The following is a 25,634-nucleotide window of genomic DNA, read 5'->3' as shown; positions in this document are numbered from 1 at the left end:
AACTTAGGAAATGCCTGGCTATTCGACTTACATGCCTCGCCAGCTGAAATCCCCCCCCCCTCCCGCTCCTGGATACCCTCACATGTGATAAGCAACACTTTACAAATCCCATTTGATTGATTACGTTTGACCACATGTAGGGTTCACATGATAACTGACTTTCCTTGGATGTGTGACCTAGGGGCTAGAGTTGCTGACCTGGAATCTGGGTAAACAGGCTCAAATCCAGCTACAGTGCCTAAAAACAAATGTGCAATAAAGGTTCTCTAGTACAGCACCCTAATGCCATCAGGTTGTTGTTGTTGAAGCGGTGGAGGAGGCATAAACCTGTTGTAAGTTCATGCTTGAAAACAATCACTTCTAATGAACCCCATGCAGAATCTAATTCACTAACGTGAAAGCTTTCTGCATGTGAAAGAATTTCACTTTTTGAATCAAAAAGCCTTTTCTATACTTTTTAAGGCGTGTGTTGGACTGATTACATTCCAAATTGGTCCTTGGTTTGTGTTAGGGCTCTGAGAGCCAAGTCAGACCCTGGGCACGGTACGCCCTGTTATTTTGCTGGCTCACCTACCTCTTTACTCAGTCTGCTCAAGTGTTTCGTGCCCATGCCCTCAGAATCCACTAGGCCTCCAAGATGGGCAGCCTTGATCCCCTAAGGAACCGCAGCATCCTTAATCACAGATTACAGAGAAACCCGGTAGCAACAAATAAATAATTAAAAAAGAACAAAGAATATGTTTGTATTTCTGCAGGTATCCAGCGTGCTCACGTTTTTAAAGAATTACATATATACATGGTTTTAGTTAAATTCAGAAATATGTATATAATTTGTAACAAACAAATGCGAGCATGCCCCATTCTAACAGAATTGAAGTTCCTGCTTTTAAATTTGTGAGGCCCAAGAACCCAGCACTATTAAATCAACTTTTAGGTCGAGCCTGGTCAGAGCATGCACTGCTCTGCGAGGCATGCTATATTCAGGTAGGGACTTAAAGCTCCCCCCATTTCCCCACCCAACTTTTCAATTGGCTCCTGTTACTGTCCTTTCTAAATCTTTGCATTTGATTCATGAAAGGCTCATTAGTCCCTCCTTGGTACCGCCTTGTCTGCATTTGTAACCTCCCATGAGGACTGGATATTTTACTGGTGTTACACGGTCTGCTTTATCAGTTCTGTGAGCACTATTTTCTTTAATGATTTTCCCCTGCTCCATCCACGACGTGCTTTCTTACAAGGCAGCATGCTGCTCGCTTTTATATTTGAATTAGTAATGGTGGTCCGCTTAAAGTATAAGCCGCGTTTCTTTATTTATTTAGTTTGCCAGTGCAGTCTGCTTTAACTTTAGCGGCCGCTCTACAAAACTCTTTTTTTTTATCTTCCAGGGAAAGCACTCCATACCGTGCTTTTACTTTAATAGTGGCCACGCCCCATTCTTTAGACGCTATTCGCCGTATTCAAGTCACAGAAAACCGCGTCTAAACAAAGGGGTGCTGTTGCCATTAAACTGAGAGGCACGGCAAGGGGCGCTTTTACACAAAAAAAAATTGTGAACTTCATTAACAAAATAGTTTATTTTTGTAAAAGCCCCTCATCCCGTGCTTTCACTTTAATTATGGCTGCACCCCTTTCTTTAGACACAGCTCTTCTAAAGAAAGAGGTGTGGCCACCATTAAAGTGGTCTCTCATTTGGGAGAGTTTGAGCTATTGGCATTAAAAAGGACAATGCCTTTTATATATGTGTTGATTTACAAAACATAAATAAAAGGCATGGTAATTTACAATGGCAATAGCTTAAACTCTCGCAAATGCAAGACCTGTTGCATTGCAAATTCTTGTTTTTTTTTTACAGACGTCAGTCAGTCACTGCTGGGGGTTGCCGAGTTTTTCCAATTGCATTTTAAGTCCAACTCTATCCAAACGAAAGCAAGCCAGACCGGAACTGCCTCACGCAGGTAGGGCCTCCCCCACCTCAAGCACTGGCTTCTGGAAAGACTAGGTGAGACAGGAGAAACACCCTTGCCCACAGTGCTGTGACGTCACTGGAGCTGCGCACGAAGGAATCAGCATTATGTCAAAGCACAAATGGCAGAAACATGGCCAATCACTACGTAGCTTACAAATAAAGCCAAACAGTGATTGGTGTTGGTGCCTGCATTGTCTTGTGTACATGGGCGAGGTGCAGGGTGTATCTAACCAATCTGGTTACTACTCGCTCATGCTGTCTATAAAAGTAAACAGCAGGAGAGCAGTGGCACAATTGGTTTGAGCAGCGATTCTCACCGCTTTGAAGGAGACCAAGAGGGCTGTGTGTTTTCTACCCAGCTCCTAATACAGGGAGAGTTGGAAATGCCTCAAGTACGAATGTCGGGCACGACATAGCTAAACACCAGTCCTAACAGACATGCGCACTTGTCTTCAAACTTTGCCCCAGTTATCCCAATTCCTTGCTTCCAATGAACAGGACTGTTCCCGCCCCGAAAGCAGTACGAGTAGGACACACCATTTAAAAACATCCCAACCAAAAAGCAGTACGAGTGGGACACATCATTTAAAAATGTCAAACATATTTAAAATTACATGAATCAGTGTGGTGTCTCACATCAGGGAGCCACCGCTCTTCTGCTCAAATGGATGAGCTGCCCCTGCTCTCCGCTGAAACCTCTCTCTCAGATGACGGGTGTGCGTAGTAGGGTGTATAGATAGACTGCCATTTCCTTTCCGGCCTCTGTCTCAAATGAGGGGGTCCGTGTAGCAGTTTGTGGAGAATTACAGGACTGTCCTTCCAGACCTTTCTCTCAGATGACAGGTGTGCATAGTAGGGTATGTTGAGAGAGACTGTCCTCTCCGATAACATCTCTCTCTCAGATGACGGGTGTGTGTAGTAGTGAGTGGAGAGGTACTGTCCTCCCTGCTAACACTACTCCTTCTGATAATAGGCGCGAATAGTAGGGTGTGGGAAGAGACTGTACTCTACTCACAACTCTTACCAAGCTGATGGGCGTAAATAGTAGACTGAAACAAATCTACAGTAATGTGTATACTAAAGTGTAATCAAAGATCACCTACTCCTTTCTACTTTTCACAATACTATGAGTCTTGCAAAATCGTAACATTTTCTGAATATAATAATGAACTATTTACTCATCACAGTACTTATCTCTTCCACACTTCCTCTCAGAAACAAGGACCACAATATGCATTCCTACTAATAGATTATATTGAGAACTCATCTACTCCTTTTTACTATTCATGATCCTGCAATTGTCTTGCGAGAGCGTAAACATTTGTAAAAAACAATATCCATTTATTATATTCAAAGTATTTATCACTTAGACAACTCCTCTCTACAATCTAGGGGAACAGCATGCCTTTCTGCAGCCCCGCTGTATAGCTTTTATACTTCATTTCCACACCTCCAATCTTTCACAGTGAACACTAATGGTGGCCATTTAATTTTTAACATTCCAACAGCCAGTAAAGGCTCCCGCGAGAACGTGAAGGCTCACTGGAAAACAGACCTCTCGACCAATCACAGGGCTCCATTTTTGATTTTGCTCTCTCGTGGGAGGTTCACAGAACTCTATCGAGCCCAACTGCCAAAATATTTTCCACCCTTAATTTCTCCAAAACGACTGAATAGATTTACACCAAATAACAAAAAACACAATCTGCAGACCAATTTAGCTTCCTGCCAAATTTGGTGTAATTCCGTTAAGCAGTTTTTGCTGTACTCCTGTCTAAAGAAGTTTATAGAAAATGTACGGGGATTTTTTATGTTTTGGGACCTCCTTTTTTCTTGCTAGCCCCCTCCTCCCTCCACCCCCTGACGCATCACCCCAAAGCTTGGATGAACATTTTTTCAGTTTTGTCACAATTCGTCAAATCAGACACAATGTATTTTGGCTCCACATGACCCTTGCTCATATAAGATCCATGAGGGCTCCGCAGATAGGATCTTAGGTCTGTTTTTCCATAGAAAGTTTTTTGGTTGTTGTTGTTATGCTGATGCATTATAAGTAAACGTTTCCTTGGCAAGAATACCATACAATTAACAGTACCTTTTATGTAATGTGGGTAGACCTGGTGCTTCCCAAGTCTCAACTAAAAGTGGTTATGCATGGAGTAACATATGGACTGCCAACATCCGGTCAGCTCTTGTCTAAGCATCCACTAGAAGCCTTTGAAACCCAACAGAATAACCTTGGGCGTTTCCATTAAGGAGTAGCCTACTACTCTTAATTCTGCTCAGCACTTCCCTCCACAAGCCTCTCAACTTTAAACAAGCCCATCACATATGCTAGTTGGCTCCCATCTCGGTTTAACATCTACAACACATATCCAAAACCCCTGGGTGAAGGCGTGTCTGTGGTTTTAAATACTAATCATACATTATCTTAGAACATTGTTACCTGTGTGTAACATTTCAGAAAGTGCAGGAATATCTTCCCATATGCAGATGCCGTATCTTAGGCAATAATATTTGGGGCTGGGTGGGGATGGCGGGGTCGGAGACACCCCTACGTTTACATACAGGGAAGTTCACACATGTTTGCCAGGAATGTGCGCTTTACACAAACAATATGTAAAATATTTACATACTGTAGCAGATACTACCAAGGACCAGCAACAAACCCACACTTGCGCACCGGCCCACCATCAACAACCACCATCAACCACAGAGTTTACCATCAGCACAACAATTAACAACTCTGGCTTGGTTCATTTGCAGAAACCAGTGCTAACTGCCAAGCATGTACAAGCGCCGCAGCGGTGCAGTCATAATGTTCTAGTTTAAGAATGTTGGTCAGAGTCAGCACAGGCCCACTGCACATGCAGCCACAGATTAAATGAAGGTATGTGCCTGGGTGTGTGGGCTTTGGCAAGATACTTCCAGACTAAACTGGTTGGACAATGTGCCTGTAACAGTCAGTAATGGATCTCATGACATTATGGGCACCTGGAAGGTGAATGCTAATGACTGTGAATCACTGAAATCATTGTCAATGTGCGAATTGGAAGGGGCACTATTGAAGCTGGAAAGTATGCAAACTCTGCAAAAAGTAATGTGGAAATGGCAGTATCGCTGCTTGTAAAAGGTGGCTTGTCTGACGTCATGGAACATGTTTTGACTTGGTCTATGTTGTGTAACTATGTAATACATCAAAAAATGAGAGGAACCCCTTAAAAGTATCAAGGGAATGGAGGTAGCACACCTGAAGAGATAGTGGTTTCCCCTTGATCTCAGTTGTTATATCATAAATATCTGTATTGGTACTTTGAAGCATAGTCAAGGGGAAACCACTATAACTATGTAATACGGCATGATGCATGATTTCAGCGGAGTTTGCTAAACTAGTTATAGGAAAGCTTTCAAGGGAAATTATTACCATATTAATTTAACGACCCCTAGTACTTTAACCGTACAACAGTCTTATATGGTTTGCTCCTGTTATAAATTAGATTTAAAAATGAATCGAGGGAACAGTAACTCCTAGGTCATGTTATATTATGCTATTGGTGGCGTTACAGTGCAATAATCACCTATGAGGGAATCCAGGTGCTCTGTTGCAGGTGTTAGCGGCCAGCCCTGGGGGATTACTCGAAAAGCCAGATCTTCAGCTTCTTGCGAAAGTCCAGAAGAGAGAAGAAGACTCTGATGTGTTGTAGGAAGTTGTTCCCGGGAGGTCAGGTACGAGAATGTGCAGCCCGTTGCTCCCAATTTGTGTGTGAGTGGGGTGTGTGTGCTAGTGCGAGACTGGCAGAGCAGAGGTGCCTGGAAAGTTGGTGGACAAGCAAAAAGAGTTTAGAACTCTATTTTTGTTTGCACTATGTTATCAAACTGTCAAAAATGAAATGCTGATTCTCTGTCACCATTCATACCAACAGACCAGATTCAGGCAGATTGCCTCTGCTTCAATATATGTCAGTGGCGAAAATACATTCTCCTGATTTTTTTTTATACATCTCCCACTTGCCTGTTCTAAAATGTTGGTTTGTATGTTCACAGTATCTTCATATTCAGTGTTCTTCCTCAGATGTGGCACGAGTGATTCGAAGTATATCCTTATTACTTCATATTGCTGGTCACTTGTGAAATCAATCACATTTACCCGTATTAAATTGTTGAACAAACATATATGCTTTCATCGGAGATATATTCTATGAGAATTGCGCATTTTGCTGTGACCACAAACTAAGAACAAACAAGTGTGACCGAATCAAACCTTGGTTTCACTATCTATTACTGGCCGAGTACGAGTGATACACAGATGTTACAAACATATGTTCATGCTTTAGAGACTCATGGAATTCCTTCGTTCGCCACACTGTCTCGCAATCTTTGCAAGTTACACACTGCCACACCCATTACACTTGTAATCTTCACCACCCAGTATTGCTTCTCCAGTTTAAAGTAGGCTGAACCTTCCACAACCAGCCTTTCCACAGCCATTCACCATAACAACGAAACATTCCTTTGAAGAGACGGCCCGATATCCTGGTCCTGACTTCCCTCCTATTTTAGCGGATGACCACCTTTTGCTCAAGTGTCTTCTGCATTGCTACTGGGCGTTGACATTGCAAGCAGATGTGAAGAGATGCCATCTTTTCGGTTTGGGGGGGGGGGGGGGGGGGCTCTGTGGAAGGAAGGAGGTGAGTATGCGACCCTAGCTGTGTAGTCTTTTTTTTATAATACATTTCATTGACTTTGAATTAAGGTTCATCACAGAAAAGAAACAATGTGGCAACAATACAACAGGTGCATCTCTCCCAACAGTCCCCGTCCAAGGTTCCCTCATCGGCCGATGAGCCCACTCCACTGCAGTCTGCCCATATAGGGCTATATGTATTTATCCCACGTATGTACAGATTTCTGTCTCCAATGTCTTAGCTTGAGATTCCCCTGGTGTAATGGCAATTCCTCTATAATATGCTCATCTTTCCCAACTTGTATATACTTTAGTGGACAGCCGCTGGCCTCAAATACTGGATTTTCTCTATTCATGCACAAGTTTAGTCTTCTTTGCCAATTCTCGATGGAGGAAGGGAATTTATTATCTGTCCACCAGAAGGCGGTATCCCTTCTAGCCACAGTCCGGTCCCCCCCCAACAGCAATGTAAATTTGTAGCAACCCTCATCGAGGTCGGTGGTGGAGTGTAAAAGGACCAACTTTGGGTCTGATGGTATGGTGCACCCGGACACTAGTCCCAAGCAGGAGAGTACCGATCTCCAATAAGGTTCCAACATGGCGCAACCTCAAGTGGTATGCAGGAGGTTACCATCCTGTATCATTCACTGGTGGTTGTTTAGTCTAGTGTATCCACATACGTTTGGGCTTAAGGACCCTGTGCATGGGCACCATATGTTCGGAGATAGTAGCTCAGTACGTTTCTGCATTTAGTCAGAATAGACACATCACAACGTGACAGCAGCATTTCAAAGGGAAATCTTAGAAAAGCAAAGACAGAAAACGACTATTTAAGCACCATGTGCTGACCCTGAGAAGATTGCTACGCAAAAAAAAGATGGACAGAATGCTGAATGAATCATACATTCATCCCCAGTCAAGAAATCTGGGTTAAATCCAATGTACTTTTGCTCACCATGTCACCCCAGTTTGACTCTGAGAAGATGTATCAAACCCGTTGTGCACATAAAGCATTCAGCGTTATAGTGTATTGTATTGCAAAGCTAGACTGTCCCATAATTATGCAAGCACTCCCATTTGTCAGTCCTGGTCCTCCAAATCGCTCTTCTTGATGTCCCAAAAATTCTGGAAATTAAATGATCATGGCTCTGCACCTTGATTTAATCAGGATAAAAGCACCTAGGTTTCCCTATTCCAAACATCTAGAAAGCCTAATATGAGGTATTGAGCATGGTCATCCCAGTTCATACTACAGTGCTACAACCACGTCTTCTATCCCCCCCGAGATGACTCCCCCTCTTAACTCTGAAACCTTTGACTCCCTTCAGTTATCCTTTTAGGTGGGGGCACATAGGTAAATGCATCTATTAGGGAGAGGCTGTATACAGGCTATAGAAACTGGGTAAATGGGGGAACGTGTCAGTACTGCCTCCCAGATGCTCTCTCTGGCTTGCCCTCTTCTCTCTAAACATAAACAATAATATTGAACTCTGATATGCCAATGATTTGCCTTGATGTTATGCTTCACTCCCCTTAAGTCAATCAAATCTGCTTTTGCCTTCAGCCGTCTCCTGCTTCCCTCTCACATAATCTCTCCTACTCCCTTCCTTCCTGTCTACCACCTGATGTCTAAGACCACCTATCTACAAAATACTGTTAGGCCATCTGTTGAGTGTAGAAGCGTTTTGGTGTAATATTATGATTCAGAGACAAAGATGCAATTTCCACTGTATATGCTCAGTCAAACCACCATTTGATGAAGCATGAGCCACAACTGCCTACCTCAAATATATTTATTTCACAAAAACACCCCGGTGAGCCTAAAAAACAGTTAAGTAACACCAGGGCGTGATAATGGAGTACAAGGAGTCGCAAAAGAACTTATCTTATACAGTATTACAATTTTGAAGTGTTGCATGCCAGTTTGCAAGCTGTAATATCTTTGCTTTTAAAAGCCATGCTCATCCTTTACAATCTGAACAAACTTTATGTCAAAACAGTGAAAAAGGCACTGATGGGTTGACAATTTGCAAATTTAGGAAAACACAGGGGCTTATTTTGTGGTACTTTTAATAGTACTACAAACAGACTACAAAATGATATTCACAAGCATATGTGCAGCAGTTCCGCGTCTACAATCTTTCTCTGTGCAGAAACATCTGCCCTCACCCGAGGAGCCCTCACACATTTTAGAACTAAATGTGAGAGGGACAGGAAGGAGTGTCTGGAAAATAGGGAATGCTTACTGCTAAAGGGGGTGGTTGTAGGGAGGGGGGGAGTATCAAGAGTTTCAGGAAAGGTTAGAGAGGGGTTTAGGTATGATTAGGGAGAGGTTAGGGAGGGACCTCCACCCATAAAAGAGTTCGCTCATTCTTGTTCACAAAGAAAAGGACACAAAGCAGTCATAAATGTTACTACAGTTCAGAGCTGGAGTAAGTCCAGCACCAATACAAAAGTTAAAAATAAGAATACATTTAATTTACTGTTAATCATCTAAAAATAAAACGTAATCTTTATTTCAACACATTTTGTTGTACATTATTTTTTACATGAAAAATGCTAATTGTTTTAAAGCAATTAAAATGCTTTTAATTAATTCTATTCATCGCTTTTTTATGTTATATATTACTGTACATTTTATTCTAAATCCCAAGAAGGGGTAACTGCAGTTCAAAGTTTTGCATTCAGCATTGTTGTTGACAGAAGGATGCGTAGAAATCGCCTAAATGGAAAAGCCGAACCCAAACATAACATTGTAGGTGAAGGATGCAATGGAAATGGGCAGTAGCCGAAAAATTACACATCAATGCATGCAGAAGGGATGAGAAGGTGGGGGAAACCATGGGTTTTTGGGGGTGAGGGGCGATAGTAGAATATTCAGATGCCTGTAATTTAGCAGCGAAAGGGATTTTCCGAAGAGGAAGCATAGAGGAGGAGTGTGTAGATCATTAATACATTATCTCCTCTATTTTCTTGAAGTGAATTACATGAACGGTGATATTCAACTGTTCCAACAACCCAGGATAGTAAAGTGGGCACTGTTGATATACTATGAGATGTGAGGGGAATACTGTGACTGTGATATCTTTTGTATTTGCTACCTTTTTGTAGTATGAGAAACATTTTAAATAAATATTTAAAAAATATTACTTTAAATTCATTTTAAATGTGTTTTTGAATTAACCGCATCGTTGCGGCGCATTTTCCCCTGCTGTGCTGGAATATGCAAAAACCCATTATTCATGACGAGCTGGGCTCGTCATGAGCGTGCGAGGAGGCTACCTCATGACGAGCCCAGCTCGTCATGAGCGTCGAAGGGGTTAAATACAAAAACAGTTACAGGATTAATAACAATTTAAATTTAAAAGGTTTCCTTCTGCGACGAAATTCAAACGGCAATCGTCAACTATTTCGAACTCAGCTCAGGCTCTGTTCACTCTCCCTCCACACTCTGGGAGGGTTTCAAGGCGGTGATTCGGGGCGAATGCATCTCCAAACAATCTGGCATGTTGCACTCCATTCGGGGTGTTCTGGAGCGTTTGGAGGAGGAGATCAAGGCCCTAGACTCCTTACAATCGCAGGACCCCAACCTCAACATCCTGGCACAGCTCTGGGCAAACTTACTTAACCCCTTCACTGCGGCGGCTATTCCGCTGCAGTGCTAAGGGGGCGCAGCGGCCGCGCGGCGGGCGCATGCTGGTGATGGAACCGCTCCGTCAACAGCCGCGGTTGCGCTGTGCTCATGACGGAGCAGTTCCGTCACGGCCCCGCCAGCTCAATGGAACGCTCAGCGCAGGCGTGCCGAGCGGGCCGTGACGGAACCGCTCCGTCATCAGCACAGCGCGACCGCAGCTGATGACGGAGTGGTTCCGTCACCAGCAGGGGAGGGGTTAATTAAACGACTAGGCCAACAGGGAAATCTCCTTCCTGGGCAGGGAGGCGAGGGAGACCGCCCAGGTAAGACTCTAGCCAACCTCTTGCATCAACCACACGCCGCCTCTTTTATCACCGCACTTCAGGACGGTGGTCCAGACAGAACGGCCTCTCCCATGGAGGTGGTGGCCAGACTCTTCCCCTTCTACTCACAGCTTTACAATGCAGGGGAGTTGCCCCCACGTGAACTCCTTGATCAGTACTTTGAAACTATCGAGCTCCTCTGGCTGGGCAACAGACATCGGGAATACCTCTATGAACCCTTCACCAAGGAAGAGATCATGGCTGCCATCAATGGCCTCCCGGGCGACAAAGCTCCCAGCTCTGATGGCCTGCCAGCATCCTTCTACAAGCAATTTGCGCCCCTCCTGGTTCCACACCTTGCTGCCATGTACAATCACTCTTTCGAGTGTGGTCACTTTCCCCCTTCGCTCCGCGAGGCCCTGCTCACGCTCCTCCTAAAGCCAGACAAGTCTCCCGAACTCTGCGATTCCTACCGCCCCCTATCGCTCAATAAAATTTTCGCAAATTTGCTGGCCTCCGCCTCCTCCTCATTTCCTTAATAGCTCGCCCAGGCCAGTCCGTCTTTATCCCTGGTCGCGCCACCTCTCACAATCTCCGGACCATATTTGCTGTTCTCCATCAAATCAATCACTCGCTCCCAGCCGTGGCCGCTCTCCTGGACGTTACCAAGGCCTTTGACACCCGAGTGGCCCTTCCTTTTCTATCTCCCCCCACGCCTGGGATGTAGCCCAGTTTTTTTGTGCACTGTTCAGCTTCTCTACACTCTCCACATCGCCGCCTCCAGATTAATGGGCATATCACGGAGCCCATTCCTATCGCCAGGGGCACTAGGAAGGGGTGCCTACTCTCGCCCATGCTATTCGCCATCGCTATGGAGCTCCTCGCCACTAGGCTCAGGCAGCACCATACCCAGAGAGGCCCTGGCTTCGCTGCTCGCTCCATTGTAGTTTCCATGTACGCGGACAACATCACGCTATATGTTCGTAATCCACAGGAGAACATTGGTCTTATGATCCGCGAGGTAGTGCGATTCGGGGGGCTTTCGGGCACCCAGGTCAACTGGGGTAAGTCAGTTCTCTTCTCTCTTACAGCTGCCACCACTCCGTTTGCCCAGGATCATCCGTTCATTTGGCCGTCTGGACCCACTAGATACCTGGGCATCTGGCTTAGTAGGGACGTGGATGAACTATGGAGGGCCAACTTTGGCCTCGCAGTGGGCTGGTTGGAGACCAAGATCCAGCTGTGGCAGAGGCTGCCCTTGTCCTTGGCAGAACACATCACCATTGCGAAAATGGTGGTACTCCCGAAATTCCTATACCTCGTCCTCAACATTCCCGTCCCCCTCACTGCACTTTTTTTCCGTAAACTCTGCTTGCTCATAATCAGTCTTGTCTGGGCCGGGCGTCAGCCCAGCATCGCATCTAACATTCTCACGCTGCCTCTGTCCCGCTGGGGCATGGGAGCCCCAGACTTTAAGCTATATGCCCTTAGCGCCCAGGACAGCTTCCTCCATTTCTGGTTGCACCCAACGCCGTTTCAACTACATGTTGCGGTGGAGGCCGATCTTGCAGCTCCTTGGCCGCTTCTAACTACTCTCTTTGTCCCGCCAAACCCCCACCGTGGCGAGATAGATACGGTAGAGAACCTGCGCTGGGCCTGGCATGGACTCCGGAGGTACATTGGCTCCAGCATGCTCTCCGCCAATGCTATGCCCCTCACCCATAACCCATCATTCCCCCCATTGCAAACTGACGGCATGGTTAAACGTGTTGCTCGCCTGGGGCTTGCTAAGGTGTCAGACCTCTACCCTGACAATACCTTTTTCACCCTCTCCGGCGAGTCCGGTCACCTGGACACGCTGCTGTATTACCAAATAAGAACGTCCTGCCGGTAGATCCATCCCACATTCCCTCAACCCCCCCCTCCCCCACCTTAGCGGCCTCAACATGGTATACGCGTCTAGTTCCCTGCGCAAGATGGTCACAAGGATTTTTGCACTCACGCATGCGGCATCTCCGGTTAACAATGACAAGCCCGTGCTGCTTGGAGCGAGGATCTGGGCACTGATCTATCCCAGGAGGTCTGGTTGTACTGATGTAACCAAACCAAACATCTTAGCAAACAGTATGTTCACCTGACAGGTACGCCCACCCAATGCTCCCCGACACTAGACTGCAGATTACCCCTGGCCCATTTAAATATCGGGGTATACATATTACCCGAGACCCGCAAGTGGCATGGGATCGCAATATTGTACTGATCCTAACAAGTACCTGGTCAAACCCCTATTCCTGTTACTTCCTCCCTCTGAATCCCCTGAGCTACATAGCCCTCTATAAGATGCCAGCCCTCCTTTGATTTTTATATGTTCTATAGAATTATCCATTCGAGCTTCCATCTACCTTTTTCCCTGGGGTGCAGTCAACGACCATCAGATTTTTTTCAATGGGCAAACCCCCCAGGGTCTCCTACACAAAGTGTACTGCACTGCCATATGAAGGGGGTTTCTACTACTGGATGACGCACTTTATACTTATTAATGATGGGCTTTGTGGAGATCTCCAGGACTTGGCGATGGGATTGTCTGCCTGCCTCCTTTCCTCAGATTTCTAGACTCCCCTTTGCTGGCGGCCAGTGCGTTCGCACATTAAATGCCTGGGGATACAGACACGACAGACCACCTTATTAGTAGGAGCATGGCTGCGCCAGTGGCTTGGCTGGAGGGTTTTAAAAGCTGGGACAGCATAGGGATCTCGTTGTCGGGGGATACCTGGGACAAAGACATTGTCTCCTTTGAGCAGTTTAGATCTGAGTTTCACTTACAAAACTCGCAATTCTTTAGATATTTGCAGGTGTGCCACACCATGAAGTCCTATTGAGAATTACACATGAAGGTCCCCGAATTCAATACCCTGAAATAAATCTTACCATGGCCCCACTCCCCCTTTTATAAATTCATCCTCCTTAACTCTCTGGACCCGTCGCTTAAACTCAGAGATTATTGGTCGGCAGATTTGGGGGGTACTGGAATACGATGATGTGATGCAGGGCAAGAATGGCCTTACGAGTCTTGGCTATTTCCTCCAATCTACGCTTGATTCAATTTTCTTACTTTCACCGAATTTATTACAGGCCGGATAGGTTGTGGAAGATGGGGTGTTCAAGATTGACGCACTGTACGTGGTGCGGGGATCCCGAGCGGTGCTTCTATCACACGATTTGTCTTATCCCTGCATCGTGCCCTACTGGTCCTCTATCCATGCTCAAATTGCGCAGGTGCTGAACTCTACATTGGTGCTTTGTCGTAAAGTGGAACTCCTTGGGATTATGGACAACTGGGCCGCTAACAGGCATCGGCGGACATTCCCTGGCCTGTGATATCTAACTGCCAAATGGGAAATAGCCAAGGGCTGGAGGTCACCAGAACTCCACCCAGCTGGCACAAGGGAATGAACTTTTGCTGCACAGGGGAACAAGACATCTATAAAATTGTAGATTGGGGGAGGGTGCCAAATAAACACGTGAAGATCTGGGGTCCACGCACCTCTCTTTCTTTGTAAACCATGCTCTGATGCTTTATTGTCCATGCTTGATATATGTTGTTTTCTTTGGGGCTTGGCGAAAACCAGTGGAATGTGGGCCACTCTGCATAGCCAGCGGGCATGTATATGTAGGTACCCTTGCTCTGTTATGGTTTGTTTACTTTGGAAAACGAATAAAAATCCCCCCTTGGTTAAAATAATGTTATTATGTACCAATATTCATTAAAAGTGATGTACATAATTGATTCAAAGTAATCTAATTATATTCCAATAAAAATGTTACATTAATCTGGTGAAAGGTGAACAGCACAAAGTAGTAAAGTTACTCAAAAGTGTAAGCGTAAATTACACAGGTAGATTTACTCGTGTCTAAATATACCTTTTGTGAACAGGCCCCACAATGTATCAAGTATAACTGCCCCCCCCAAGAAACAAAGGAGGAAATCACAGTCAAAGTATCTCTAAAATGGTCTTTTAATTACTACTGAATATCATTCGTACTGACCAAGATGTGCAAAAACTTAAATGTACAAAGTATATTCTTTATCTTCAATAAGTAGTATTCAGTTATAAAGTAGTTTTACTATGGCGCCATATCCGTACTCCCCAAAACCGTTTATAAAACCTTTTTTTTTTTTAAAACTGGTAATAAGTGCTTTTCACGTTTTCATACTCTGCGTCTGTCACAGTTTTATCAGATAAGGCATTTACAGACTATCCAAACTAATACAGGGCGACTCTATTGCGGACCCGACCATACCTTCTTACTTTGGATACCACATGAAGTAAAAGTCTACATTGCTTGCGTATTATCTTAATAGGTAGACATGTTTACAGGCAATGATTACATTAGATTTATCAACATAAACTATTCCCCCAAAAATACTTCCAAAACATATTCTTAAATTAGCTGGCTGGGTAGGGATGTGGATAAATTCATCTTAAGATTCAAGACCGCATATTTGTTCGGTGACTACAAATGTAGACCATGCCCGGTCTTCAAGAAGGTGTTCTAAACTTGTGTGAGAATGTACCATCGTTTGAAACACTGTTTCTTTCGGAAACATTGGAAGGAAGGGGCCTTCTTTTAGAGACCTGGAAAGAGCCCCCTCTAGTATACTGAGGACAACGTGGAATAACCTTCCCAAAACACAGGGGGACATGATGCCAGGCTAAATATTTAGCTTCCAGACGTAAGGGCCTGTATACAACATAGACAGCAGTCCATAATCTACGCCACTATTTCCAAGAGCTATGGGCTTGAAAACATTCCCTCACATTTATGAAGAAACAATGATGGGCTACCCCCAATAGGATGAGGGTCATTACAAAGAAACCTTCATGAGTGCTCTTTGCAAACTATTGCTGCTCCCGGCATAATGTACGGTACTGTTAAACAAGCCTTTGAAAAAGGAAACTAATGGAGAAGATGGCATTCCAGCTTAGAAAGCGAGAATGACACAACTTGGAGCAGGCTTAAGATGAATGTGTCAGTTTTCCTCTGCTGCTTCTGTTAAAAGGAATTGACAGCGTCTGTCAATAACTGTTGTAATTCATGTAAAAGCCTAATAAAAAAAAATGAAAAAAAAATGACAGCATCTGTCAATATCCAGCTGACACTTAGGTTTCCCATGTACTCCAATAAGTAGACTGACATCATGTTCCCTTTTGCTTTGGGAAGTTCTAAACCAGCCTGGTTCGACTCAAAATTGATATGTGATATTCCTTAAGATGCAAAAGAAGCGTGCGTCTTGGGCGGAATAATGATAGGATGCTAAAGCTTGGGCAACTGGTAGATTCCGAGGAGGGCTAAAACTTGACCACCCATACATTTATTTACACTGGCTGGGAATTCACACCAACAACCAGAATAACATCTAAATATCCCTGGCAAGCCCACCTGCACTTACAGGTTTCTGATTAACTATTGGCATTGATGACCATATGCCTGATATCGAGTGAAGATACTCGCAAAATCAGCCAAACTACTGCAAAAGAGGAGCGCGCTTGACCATGGGCACAAGGTGACCCATTAGTATTCAGTGCTCCTTCAGTTCTACAGGTCCTGTTCACACTCACTTTCCTCTTGACTTCACGAGGTGAGGGAGTGGAGAAGTGGCATTCAGGAACCATTCTGTACTGAGAGTCACAACGTACACTTGTAAGTGTCGCTTTTAGGAGTAGGTTTCGCTTTTCTTTTTACTGCTGATTAACATGGTGGACTAATGCAATGACTGTGACTGAGAAATTGAATGTAGAATGAAAAGTGGTGGGTGTGATCTACTAACAAGTCCACAAATATATTGACACTCAAGAGGATTATTAAGCAATTTAAACAGCCTTGGTTTGGTCAACATGGTGGTAAAATGGGCTTAGACCTGGTGTGTAATTAGAACCAGAGAATGCTGGTGAAAATGGGTTCAATCTGATGAGATGGGTGGCTGCCAGGGTGCCCCTAGGTTCAGTTTCTGGCTTATCTTTTGCAATGCCTTATCCACACCATTGCAAAAGGCTTGGAATAAAGAGGTGCATATTTTTGGTTACACTAAAACATTGAACAGAGTTGATACTCAAGAGGAAGTAAAACAAATATTGGTATGCTATTTTAGAAACCTCAAAATATTGAGATTGCATGATTTGCTCTTGTTTCAAAGTGCTACGAGGCAATATAATTGATAAGTATGTGACACAGAAACCAAACAACCTCATAGTTCAGCTAAATTCGAAGACGTCCAAAGACATGCCGTGTGGACAGAAAGACTCTAGGCAATGAGATGGGGAAAGTGTACTGCTGGCACTAAACTGTGAGAGATTTGGGAGTTATTCCAAAACACAAACAGTATGAAATGAAATGTGGACTTCAAAATGAATGTGGGGTAGCACATATTGTCTCCTTTCCGTTATAAGACTCGCGCAGATCACTACCAGATGCCATAGTCTGCATCACAGAACATTTTTGGTTGGCACTATCAAATGTCTTTACTGGTAAGAAATATTGTAGGGTGGATGGTGTGCCTATTCTCTTGCCTTTGTGTAATGAAAGTAGGCTTGTGGCAGCTGTATTGTGCGATAACCGTGTTTAGGTATACTTGAACATTCAGAATGCAGTTGATGTACAGTAAGACAACTAAATAAAATGCACAAAAACCAATACAACACAAAAGAAAACGCAAGGGAATAACAAAAATGCAATAATATAAAACAGCAGAACACAACTTAACATACCAGTACAAAACATGCAAACTGAATACAACAAAACACAATGAAACAAAACAGTTTGACACAACAGTGTGCCAACACAAGTCAGTAACGCAGCAAAATAGCAGAACATAATGTAAAACAACAGAACAGTACACTCAACACAAAAACCACAACACAATTGTCCTGTATTCGGTTGCTTTTGTATGATTAATGTTTTGTGCTCAATTACTGTTGTGATACATAGTTTTTCTTCATCAACCTTAAAAAGTGATGCTCCGCTTCCGCCAAAAGCTACACATTCCGTTAGAAATCCATTGCCAAACAAAGAACCACTGCTAAAGTTGTAAATTACAGCCACTTCAACTCTGCAACCTTACAGGATACCACTGAACCCCAAACTGTGCATAGATCAGGTCTTAAAATGGTACTTCGCAGGTTCAGATTATGCAGCCATCCACGCATCTCTTGCAGGCCTATGATTAACAATGTAAGGGTTTAAGTAAGTATAATCTGGAAGGTGAGGGGTAATGTGACAGATACTCCCCTTCTTCTGGGTTATAAATAAAGTACAAGACTAGAGCAAATTCTAATGGACTTCTGTTCCAAGAACTAGGCATCATGAGATTCAACTATCTCAGGAGAAGGCGAAAAGTAATTTAGTTGTTGACAAAAAGAGTGGTAAATGTAGTAAACGACTGTATCAGGGTGCACTAATGAATGCAACTGAACAGTTAATACAGTGTTATCCCATGACCAGCCCTGGTGCTCCTGACTGGAGTCAAAGCACATAATATTGAGATTAAAAAAACACCAGGGCCCATCCTAAAATAAAATTCAGGTCTGTGACAGGATCAAGTGTTCTGGTATGTGTTACTCATATTGTGTGCCCATTTCCATCCAACAGTGCTTAATTTGTGCCAGTGGTTGCAGGTGGTAGCCAACAGGGTTCATGTTGCATCATCAAAATGTGATCCAGAGCAAGAGAGACAAAGGCAAAAAATGGATAACATGAGAAAGATAAAAGATAGGAAAACAGTGAAAGAAGGAGAAAGAAGAACACTTAGGTTAGGGAGTGGAAGAAATAGGCATGAGATGGAATCAAGATCAGGCAGCCTTTGTTCACCGCAACCAAGGTACTGGACAGAGCAAGCGGGACTCACAAGCAAAACTTTGGACCGGCAACTTATGTTTTTTTTGGTAAATTAAGCACTGCAATGACAGCATGTTAAGCTGGTCTATATCGTAAAGATGGTACAGCGTATCTCTCCACAAAAGACATGTCATCCTTGGCCAGATGAAGGATGACAGAAGCACTGGCCTGAATGTCGCTCCCCCTCACTGCACACTTTTGTCATGGTCAAGAACACTAGAATTATGTGATTTGCAGCTGCGTCGTTTTCCACATTATTATAAATTTACCACATAATGCATCATATGCTGCATAGCCTGAAAATGTCAACGTAAAAAAATGTTTGTAGGTCAAACGGTACAAGAGTTACCAAAAACGCAGCAGTATCTGATGCTGCACAGTGGAAGGCACATGCAGAGGTTGATTAGTCACCTTTGTGTTGCTTATTGTTGTATTCGGTTGTCAAACTGGTACTAATGAGGTGATATGTTGACCAGATATTTTAAAGATAACAAAATATTGAGGTCATACTATGTGCCGCATCATACAGCTTAATTTGCCTTTTCTTGTTACATAATTTAGTCAACCCTGCAGTATAGCTTTGTCATCCCCTGCCACATAATTCCAGTGGACCTGGTCATGATTAACCAGCCTCGTCAAATTTGTGTTCTGATCAAAGCACGCACTGGGTCGGCTTATCACTTAAACAGCTCTGCACCAATCATTTGGTGTAAATATTGGTCTCAGACATCTTGTATAACCGGTGCTTTGAATGGGCAGGTGTTCGCACTTTTCTAATTTGAAAGGTTGAGCACCTGCACTTATAGGCGGGAGTTCAATACTTTTAATGGGAAAGCACCTGCACTTCTCAAGAGCACAGAGGTAACAGCGAGTACCTACACTTCTATGATTCGATTTTAACCACCGTTTACAATTACCACAAAAAACACAGGCCGATGAAAATGTGCTTATCATGATGCCTTTTCACACAGTACCTGGTGTTCATCTTCCATCACGTTACTGGCGAACTCGAAAACCAGCTCATTCTGCTGAACGACAGAAGTCATGGTGCCGCATGCCCCGGTCTCAGCGGCGCGCGAGAAGCCCCAGCGTAGCCTCCTCGCGGGACTGTACACAGATGACGTCAGAGGGCGGCAGTCTGGTGAGTCAGCGGCCCGGGTCAGATGTCGGGGTTTCCCCCCTAGCACGTGAGACGCGCAGCCTCGTGAGGTTTCTCCGTCACCATGCACACACCGGCGGAGGCTGTTCCAGGTTTTCCCTGTCAGTCAAAAGCGTCTCCAACCCTGAAAAATACAAACAGAAGAAGCGCAAACTTAACAAAGTCATCTTTTGCTCACAAAGCACATCGAAGCAAGTGCAACAATTTCCACAGCCGCTCCCACTCAGTTCCTCTTAAACTTTCCATGGTCACTTCAAACTCCACATCTGACAGCATTTAGACGCTTTAAACGACTTTGCCCTCGTATTGCAAAACGAGCACAGGGGATAAACAATTCGAACACTAGAAGCAACATGGCTTTACCTAAAATTATTACATGTTATCAATAGCATAGACAATAACTATACCGTTCTTATTTCCACGGCCAATTAAAACGAAGTTTATGTTACTCAGTTAACCGGTCGGCTGAAATAAGGGGCGACAAAGAAAACCCACGTACTTTTCAGATTCGGTTTCAATTCAGCAGTCCGTCGGCAGTCTGACATAAAGAGTTCTTGTCAGCCTTTGGCCGCCCTGTGAATGTGTGTCCTTATCTCTAGCGCAGGCCTGCGAGGGCAGGAAGGAAAGGAAACAGCACAACCCGCGTCATGGTACATTAACATGCAAAAAAAAAAAAGAAAAAAAGAGAAAAGACGAGATCTGTGCGCTCCAGCAACAGAAAATAGAGATGATGTTCGGAAGCGGTTCTAATTGAGAGCGCGAGGAGGGTGTTTAAAAGGAGCACGCGGGGGAGTGGGGGGGGGGGGTTGGGGGGCTTACCCAGCACTTCACAGAGGGAGGCGACCAGCCCTGGATGGGAACAGAGCCTTGCACAGTGCTCAGATATCAAGGAATCTAGAAACACTGAAATACTATGTGGCAGAGCAGACTACGGTACACAACTTTTTTGGTGTCACTTCTTCTCTTACTGGACAACAGAACATATAGATTAAGAATACTGTACGTTTCTCGAATGGGCCCAGAGTTTCAAAGGTGTTTAGTACAGAATGTAGTTACATCATGGCCACAGAACATCCCGCCCCTCAACATACCCAACATCCCGCAAATAACACACAAGACACCAGTGTTAGAGTGGGAAAGTTGCTGCAGGTTTATTACATACAATGTTATGTAATCACGGTGGGTTATCTTACGGACGATCCAAGGGCAGGCCGCATTCTCGCCACCTGCCCGCCTGATGAGCCAAGCAGCACAGTGGCGAACCACCCATCTGCTGAGCCATTATGGTAATAACTCTACTCACGCCCCTTGCGGGGCATATCTAGGCAAACCCCCGGTTGCACAGGCACACAACCGCCCAAAGGACTACTGGGGCGCCGACACGGGTTCCCGGCCTCCCATGAGGTTCCAGGTTAGGCTCTGGCACCCCTATGTGCCCGCTGAAGTACAATGCTGCACCTCTCCGCTTCCGGATCGCCCTGTAACTCCGCCACAGCTGGGCCGGCGGCCACCGTCGCCGTCCGGGCCCCTCACCACTTCGCTACATAGATTACCTGCACCGGAGAGTGACCTTTGATCCTGACCTGAATCATTACATGGCTGATGAAACCAATTCTCCTCTGTCACTAATCTGCCGATTCCCCCGGGTCCATGTTCCTCTACAGAGTGTAGACCATCCCAGGTTCGTGAGGTCATACCCCCCCCGGTGAATGACCAAGGATGAGGAGGGGCCCCTACTGCTAATAGCGCTTCCTATTTAACCAATAGGAGCTCCAGAGCATGCCACTGAGACCCAACCACACACCTTTACACAAAGCGTCGGCAGACTACACCCAGGTTAAGATGCAACTTCTGCCGCGACGCAGTCCTCCGGATAAAAATCTGTAAACTGTGCTTTTGTGTAAACGCTTATGCTTCTGTACTCAAGAGAACAAGGGGATTATTCAGTAATAAACATACATTTATAATAATCACTTGTGTGGTGTCCCTACAATTGATATTACAGGATTGCAATGGTAAAACAGCTGGCTTCGCATGCACTCTTGCGTTTGGCCCGGAGGCCGATTAGTCCATGCTACCTCCGGATAGCTTGTCTATGAGGTTGACTTACAACCACCACCATAAGGAATTGCTAGACAAATACGAGGTGCCCCCAGATTTGGAAACATCATACGTAAGGCCAACTTATCCCATTGAGAGGGGCTCCAAGAGAATCTATGGGTAACTCAAGTTTAAGCAGGAGGCTGTTCCGGCGCAAGCCAGGTGAGCCCGACCACCCGTGAACATGTTCGTGAGGCCGAGTGTCAATTCCTGCTAAGAGCCCACCTCGCAAAGCTACCGCCCATATGGGTGAAAACGAGCAACTGGGAAGTAGGTTACCTGAAAGATCAGTGTGCACCCCCGCAAACTAAGCGGGTAAAATTGTGAGGGCCCCTCCCCATTGACCACCACAGGAGTGAGCCCCGACAGCAAATCTGTGAATTGTATAATTTAAGGTGCCCAGGTAAATTTTCGCACAGCAATAACGCGTTTCCTAATAGCTGATAAGAGCAAATCAAACACTTATTTACCAAACTACTCGCTGCACGTGATGCTGTATTGCCTCCTATAGCCCTGCAGGGGGTGTAAAGCGTCGCCTGCTGGACCATGTGCTTGGGGTAAATAACCGCTTGTATACATACTCCCCTTAGTGCATGTCAGACGGAGGATGCCCCAAAATACTGTAGAGCGAACAGCTCGACACCCGCCAACGCTGAGCAGCTCTCTGGTACAACCGGCCCAGAGCAATGGAACATTATGCTATCCCGGAGGCATAAACAATAAGCATGTTTCACGACCCAACATGGGTAATGCTGGGTCCTGAAAGGCCTGCTGAAACGTATGAACGGGCCTCACCCCTGCCCCAGTGAACTTCATAAGCAAACATGGACCAATGTGGTGCTACCCGAAAGGAAAAGTCGTCTCGTATATACAATGTACCAAATTGGAAAATGCAGGGGCAGGCGCTGCATCCCCTGTAGGGTGATCCATGAAAATCCCCTCACACTAATTGCTGGAGTCCTATCCCTGGTAGCCCTACCCGTTGTCCAAGGTGACCCTCCGTAAGGGAGGACACCTACCCTACTTCACTTGGTAGACCCCAGGGGTGCTAGCCCTCCACTAACGTTAGAGAAATAAAATGCTAGCCCTCTACTGACGTCTGAGAAAAGGGCATGAGTGCATCCGGAAGGTACTTGTTGACATATGAATATGTAGTTCTAGTGATAGACCAAGCCCTGAACTACGCATGCATGATATCTGCGCACTGACTAAGCAGCAGCCGGCCCATGAAACTGCCCCTAGATAGCGACTTGGGGAGGACAATACGACACCCCTACTGGTTGACTTCACGACGCCCAGCTGCGCCCACCGCCCCACACGATAGACAGTTAGCTATGGTGCCAATCCGGCACCTCAGATAGCCCCACACGTGGGTAGGGTGGCTCTGCAAAGTAGTACCTGCATAAGAAACAGAACTTCCTGAGAAAGGTCTGTCCCCCCTCACATAACAATATGCGATCACTGTGCTGGGACAAGGCCCTCAATGCCACACACAACCAAGATCAAGTCTGATTGACAGCGACTAGAGCAGGTCGACCACCTACATTCACAAAGGAGAGGGACAGGTAGAAACTATATTACTTATTCTATAGGTAAGTCAAGATGACCGCTGCACTTCGTTACTTCTCTTCAGAATTGGAATGCCCTTGCTATTGTCTGAAAGGAGCCTCTTAATACAGAATATTATATTCCCCTGGCTCAGAAGGGTCCTCCCAGGGAGTTCAAGTGGTATGGGAGTCTACCCCCACAACATGTTAAGCAACAGGTTACCTTCACTCTGAGCTGGGTCCACTACTGACACTGTGCACTCACTTCTCTCTTAAAGCACCCCACTACATGCACATAGTACGCTCAAGCGGCATGCACGCCTGACCCTTTCCTCCTGAAAGGCCCCGTATGCTAACTCCTGAATGTATGCTCGGGGGAACAGGTCTGTACATAGCTCGACACAGCTGCACAATCTGCCCGCGCCCCACCGGGAACATCTTAGAATTGTGGGTGCAGGGTAGCCGAACCCTCAGGTGACTGTACCGAATGCACAGTTAGGCAGTGCCTACCCCCAAGTTGGTGTAAAGTGCTCCGATTTTATAAAGCAAATCAAATACCATTGAGAGAAGGGCTATGGAAAGGCACTGTTGGTATGTGATGGTGAGGGAACCATTGAAGATCCCCAACAAAGATTGCCATGTCCTGGAGCACAGTGAGTTCATCATTTGATATGCTTTAAAAGCTAATACACTTGAATATCTGGAATGGCACAGGGAGCGCAGAGGAAAGCCGGGTCCAAGCGCTACCTCGCACCATTTCCGTTAACTCAGGACACCCCTTCATCCTGCTAGGCACTGGGGAGAATGCGTCAATAGCCCCGAACATAAAAAATGCAAAGTTTTAAGCGCTCACATACCCGAAGGTGTAACGTAGGAAAGGCCCCGGGGCGCGAACGCTGTTCACTCGCGCCGAAGTCGGCAGACCCTCCCTAAACTTGGTGCCAGCGCAGGGTACCAATCTAATCGTGTGCCAAGAATGTCAAGTATACCTGCGTGTAGGCAATCCCCTGGACGGATCGGATGACGCTTCACCCGGTTCGATACTTCCCGGTAACCGTGTGTGATGCAGACGCTCGGATCCCAAGGATGCCCCCCTGCTGGTGCTCGAACTTATGCCTCGGAGAGGCCCGTGACTCCAAAGGCCGAAGCCCTTGCCTTTGAGCCACAGCTCCGGTATGCAGGGAGATTCGAGGGCATGGCGGGCCACTACTGCCGCCGGGAGGAGGCTGTAAGGCCCTGCGTAAGCCGTTTATTTCTCAAAGGTGCTCCGCCCAGATTGACAAATGACCCCGTTGCACCCCAAAGTGAAAGCAGCAGTGTCGTCTAATTACATGATGTAACCAACCGGGTACGTGTCAAGCACATTAACACTGCACTTCCTACATGTCTGGAAGAGCAACTACCACAAGAATTCACAAGTTGACCGCCATAGCCACTGGGCCAAGACCTCGCGACCTTGGTGTTACTGGGAATTCTAACCCGACTGAATCCGCTGCAACGCTTCTCTCGAGAAGGGGCACCCGGAGAAAACTACAGTGGGGGGCCTGCGGCCGCGAACCCGGGGACCTGGTGGTCAAGAGAACGTCCCAGTGGCCAAGACCTCACGACCTTGGTGTCACTAGATAGATCTAACACGACTGCAACCGCTAAAACACTTCCCTCAAGGAGGGGGCACCTGAAGATCAAGGGCACGTCCCAATGGGCGCTAAGGGCGGAACCAGCAGCCAAAGGGTGCTGGGTAGATACCAGGAGAGGTAAATAACGGGTGAAGCGTTCCTCGTGACACGGCCAATACTGCAAGCCGGTTGCCCGGCAGGGGCTGTAGGACAACCTGGTGCCTAGATCACGCACGGGGACTAGTGCAGGCAATCAGGAAGTTGCGCGCTATTTTAAAGAATTATTTGGTACAGTAGAGAAGGCGCGGCCTTAATCCTACTGGCGCCGACACGGATTTGAAACACTTCCCTCGCAAAAGGGGGGGGCACCCAGAGAAAACTACCGCTGGGGGGGCCTGCGGGCGCGAACGCGGGGACCTGGTGATCAAGAGCACGTCCCCGTGGCCAAGACCTCACGACCTTGGAGTCACTGGTTAATTCTAACCCGACTTTAACTGCTGAAACACTTCCCTCGAGAGGGGCACCCGGAGAGAACTACTGCGGGGGCCCGCGGCCGCAAACCCGGGGACCGGATTAAGAGCACGTCCCGGTGGGCGTTGGGGGCGGAGCCAGCAGCCGAAGGGTGCTGGGTAGATACCAGGAAAGGAAAATAACGGGTGGAACGTTCCTCGTGACCCGGCCAACACTGCAAGCCGGTTGCCCGGCAGGGGCT

General features: G+C 45.9%; 1 protein-coding gene across 8 annotated transcripts in view; it reads right to left on the bottom strand.

Moving 5' to 3' along the window:
* ELF1 (E74 like ETS transcription factor 1) overlaps positions 1-25,634 on the bottom strand; it is a 526,009-nt gene that overhangs the window by 225,303 nt on the left and 275,072 nt on the right. For 7 of the 8 annotated variants that reach the window (XM_078657401.1, XM_078657393.1, XM_078657397.1 and 4 more), the window contains exon 2: positions 19,475-19,783. In XM_078657401.1, coding sequence (XP_078513527.1) covers positions 19,475-19,546 — 72 coding nt within the window. In that variant the 5' untranslated portion in view covers positions 19,547-19,783. Of the gene's footprint in view, positions 1-19,474; positions 19,784-20,158; positions 20,288-25,634 lie in introns of those variants that run through there. The other variant, XM_078657400.1, reaches the window with a different exon arrangement.

This window comes from Lissotriton helveticus, chromosome 8, assembly GCF_964261635.1.
Source record: "Lissotriton helveticus chromosome 8, aLisHel1.1, whole genome shotgun sequence".
NCBI lineage: Eukaryota > Metazoa > Chordata > Amphibia > Caudata > Salamandridae > Lissotriton > Lissotriton helveticus.
The sequence above is the reverse complement of the archived record's forward strand: the minus strand, read 5'-3'. Positions and strand labels throughout refer to the sequence as shown.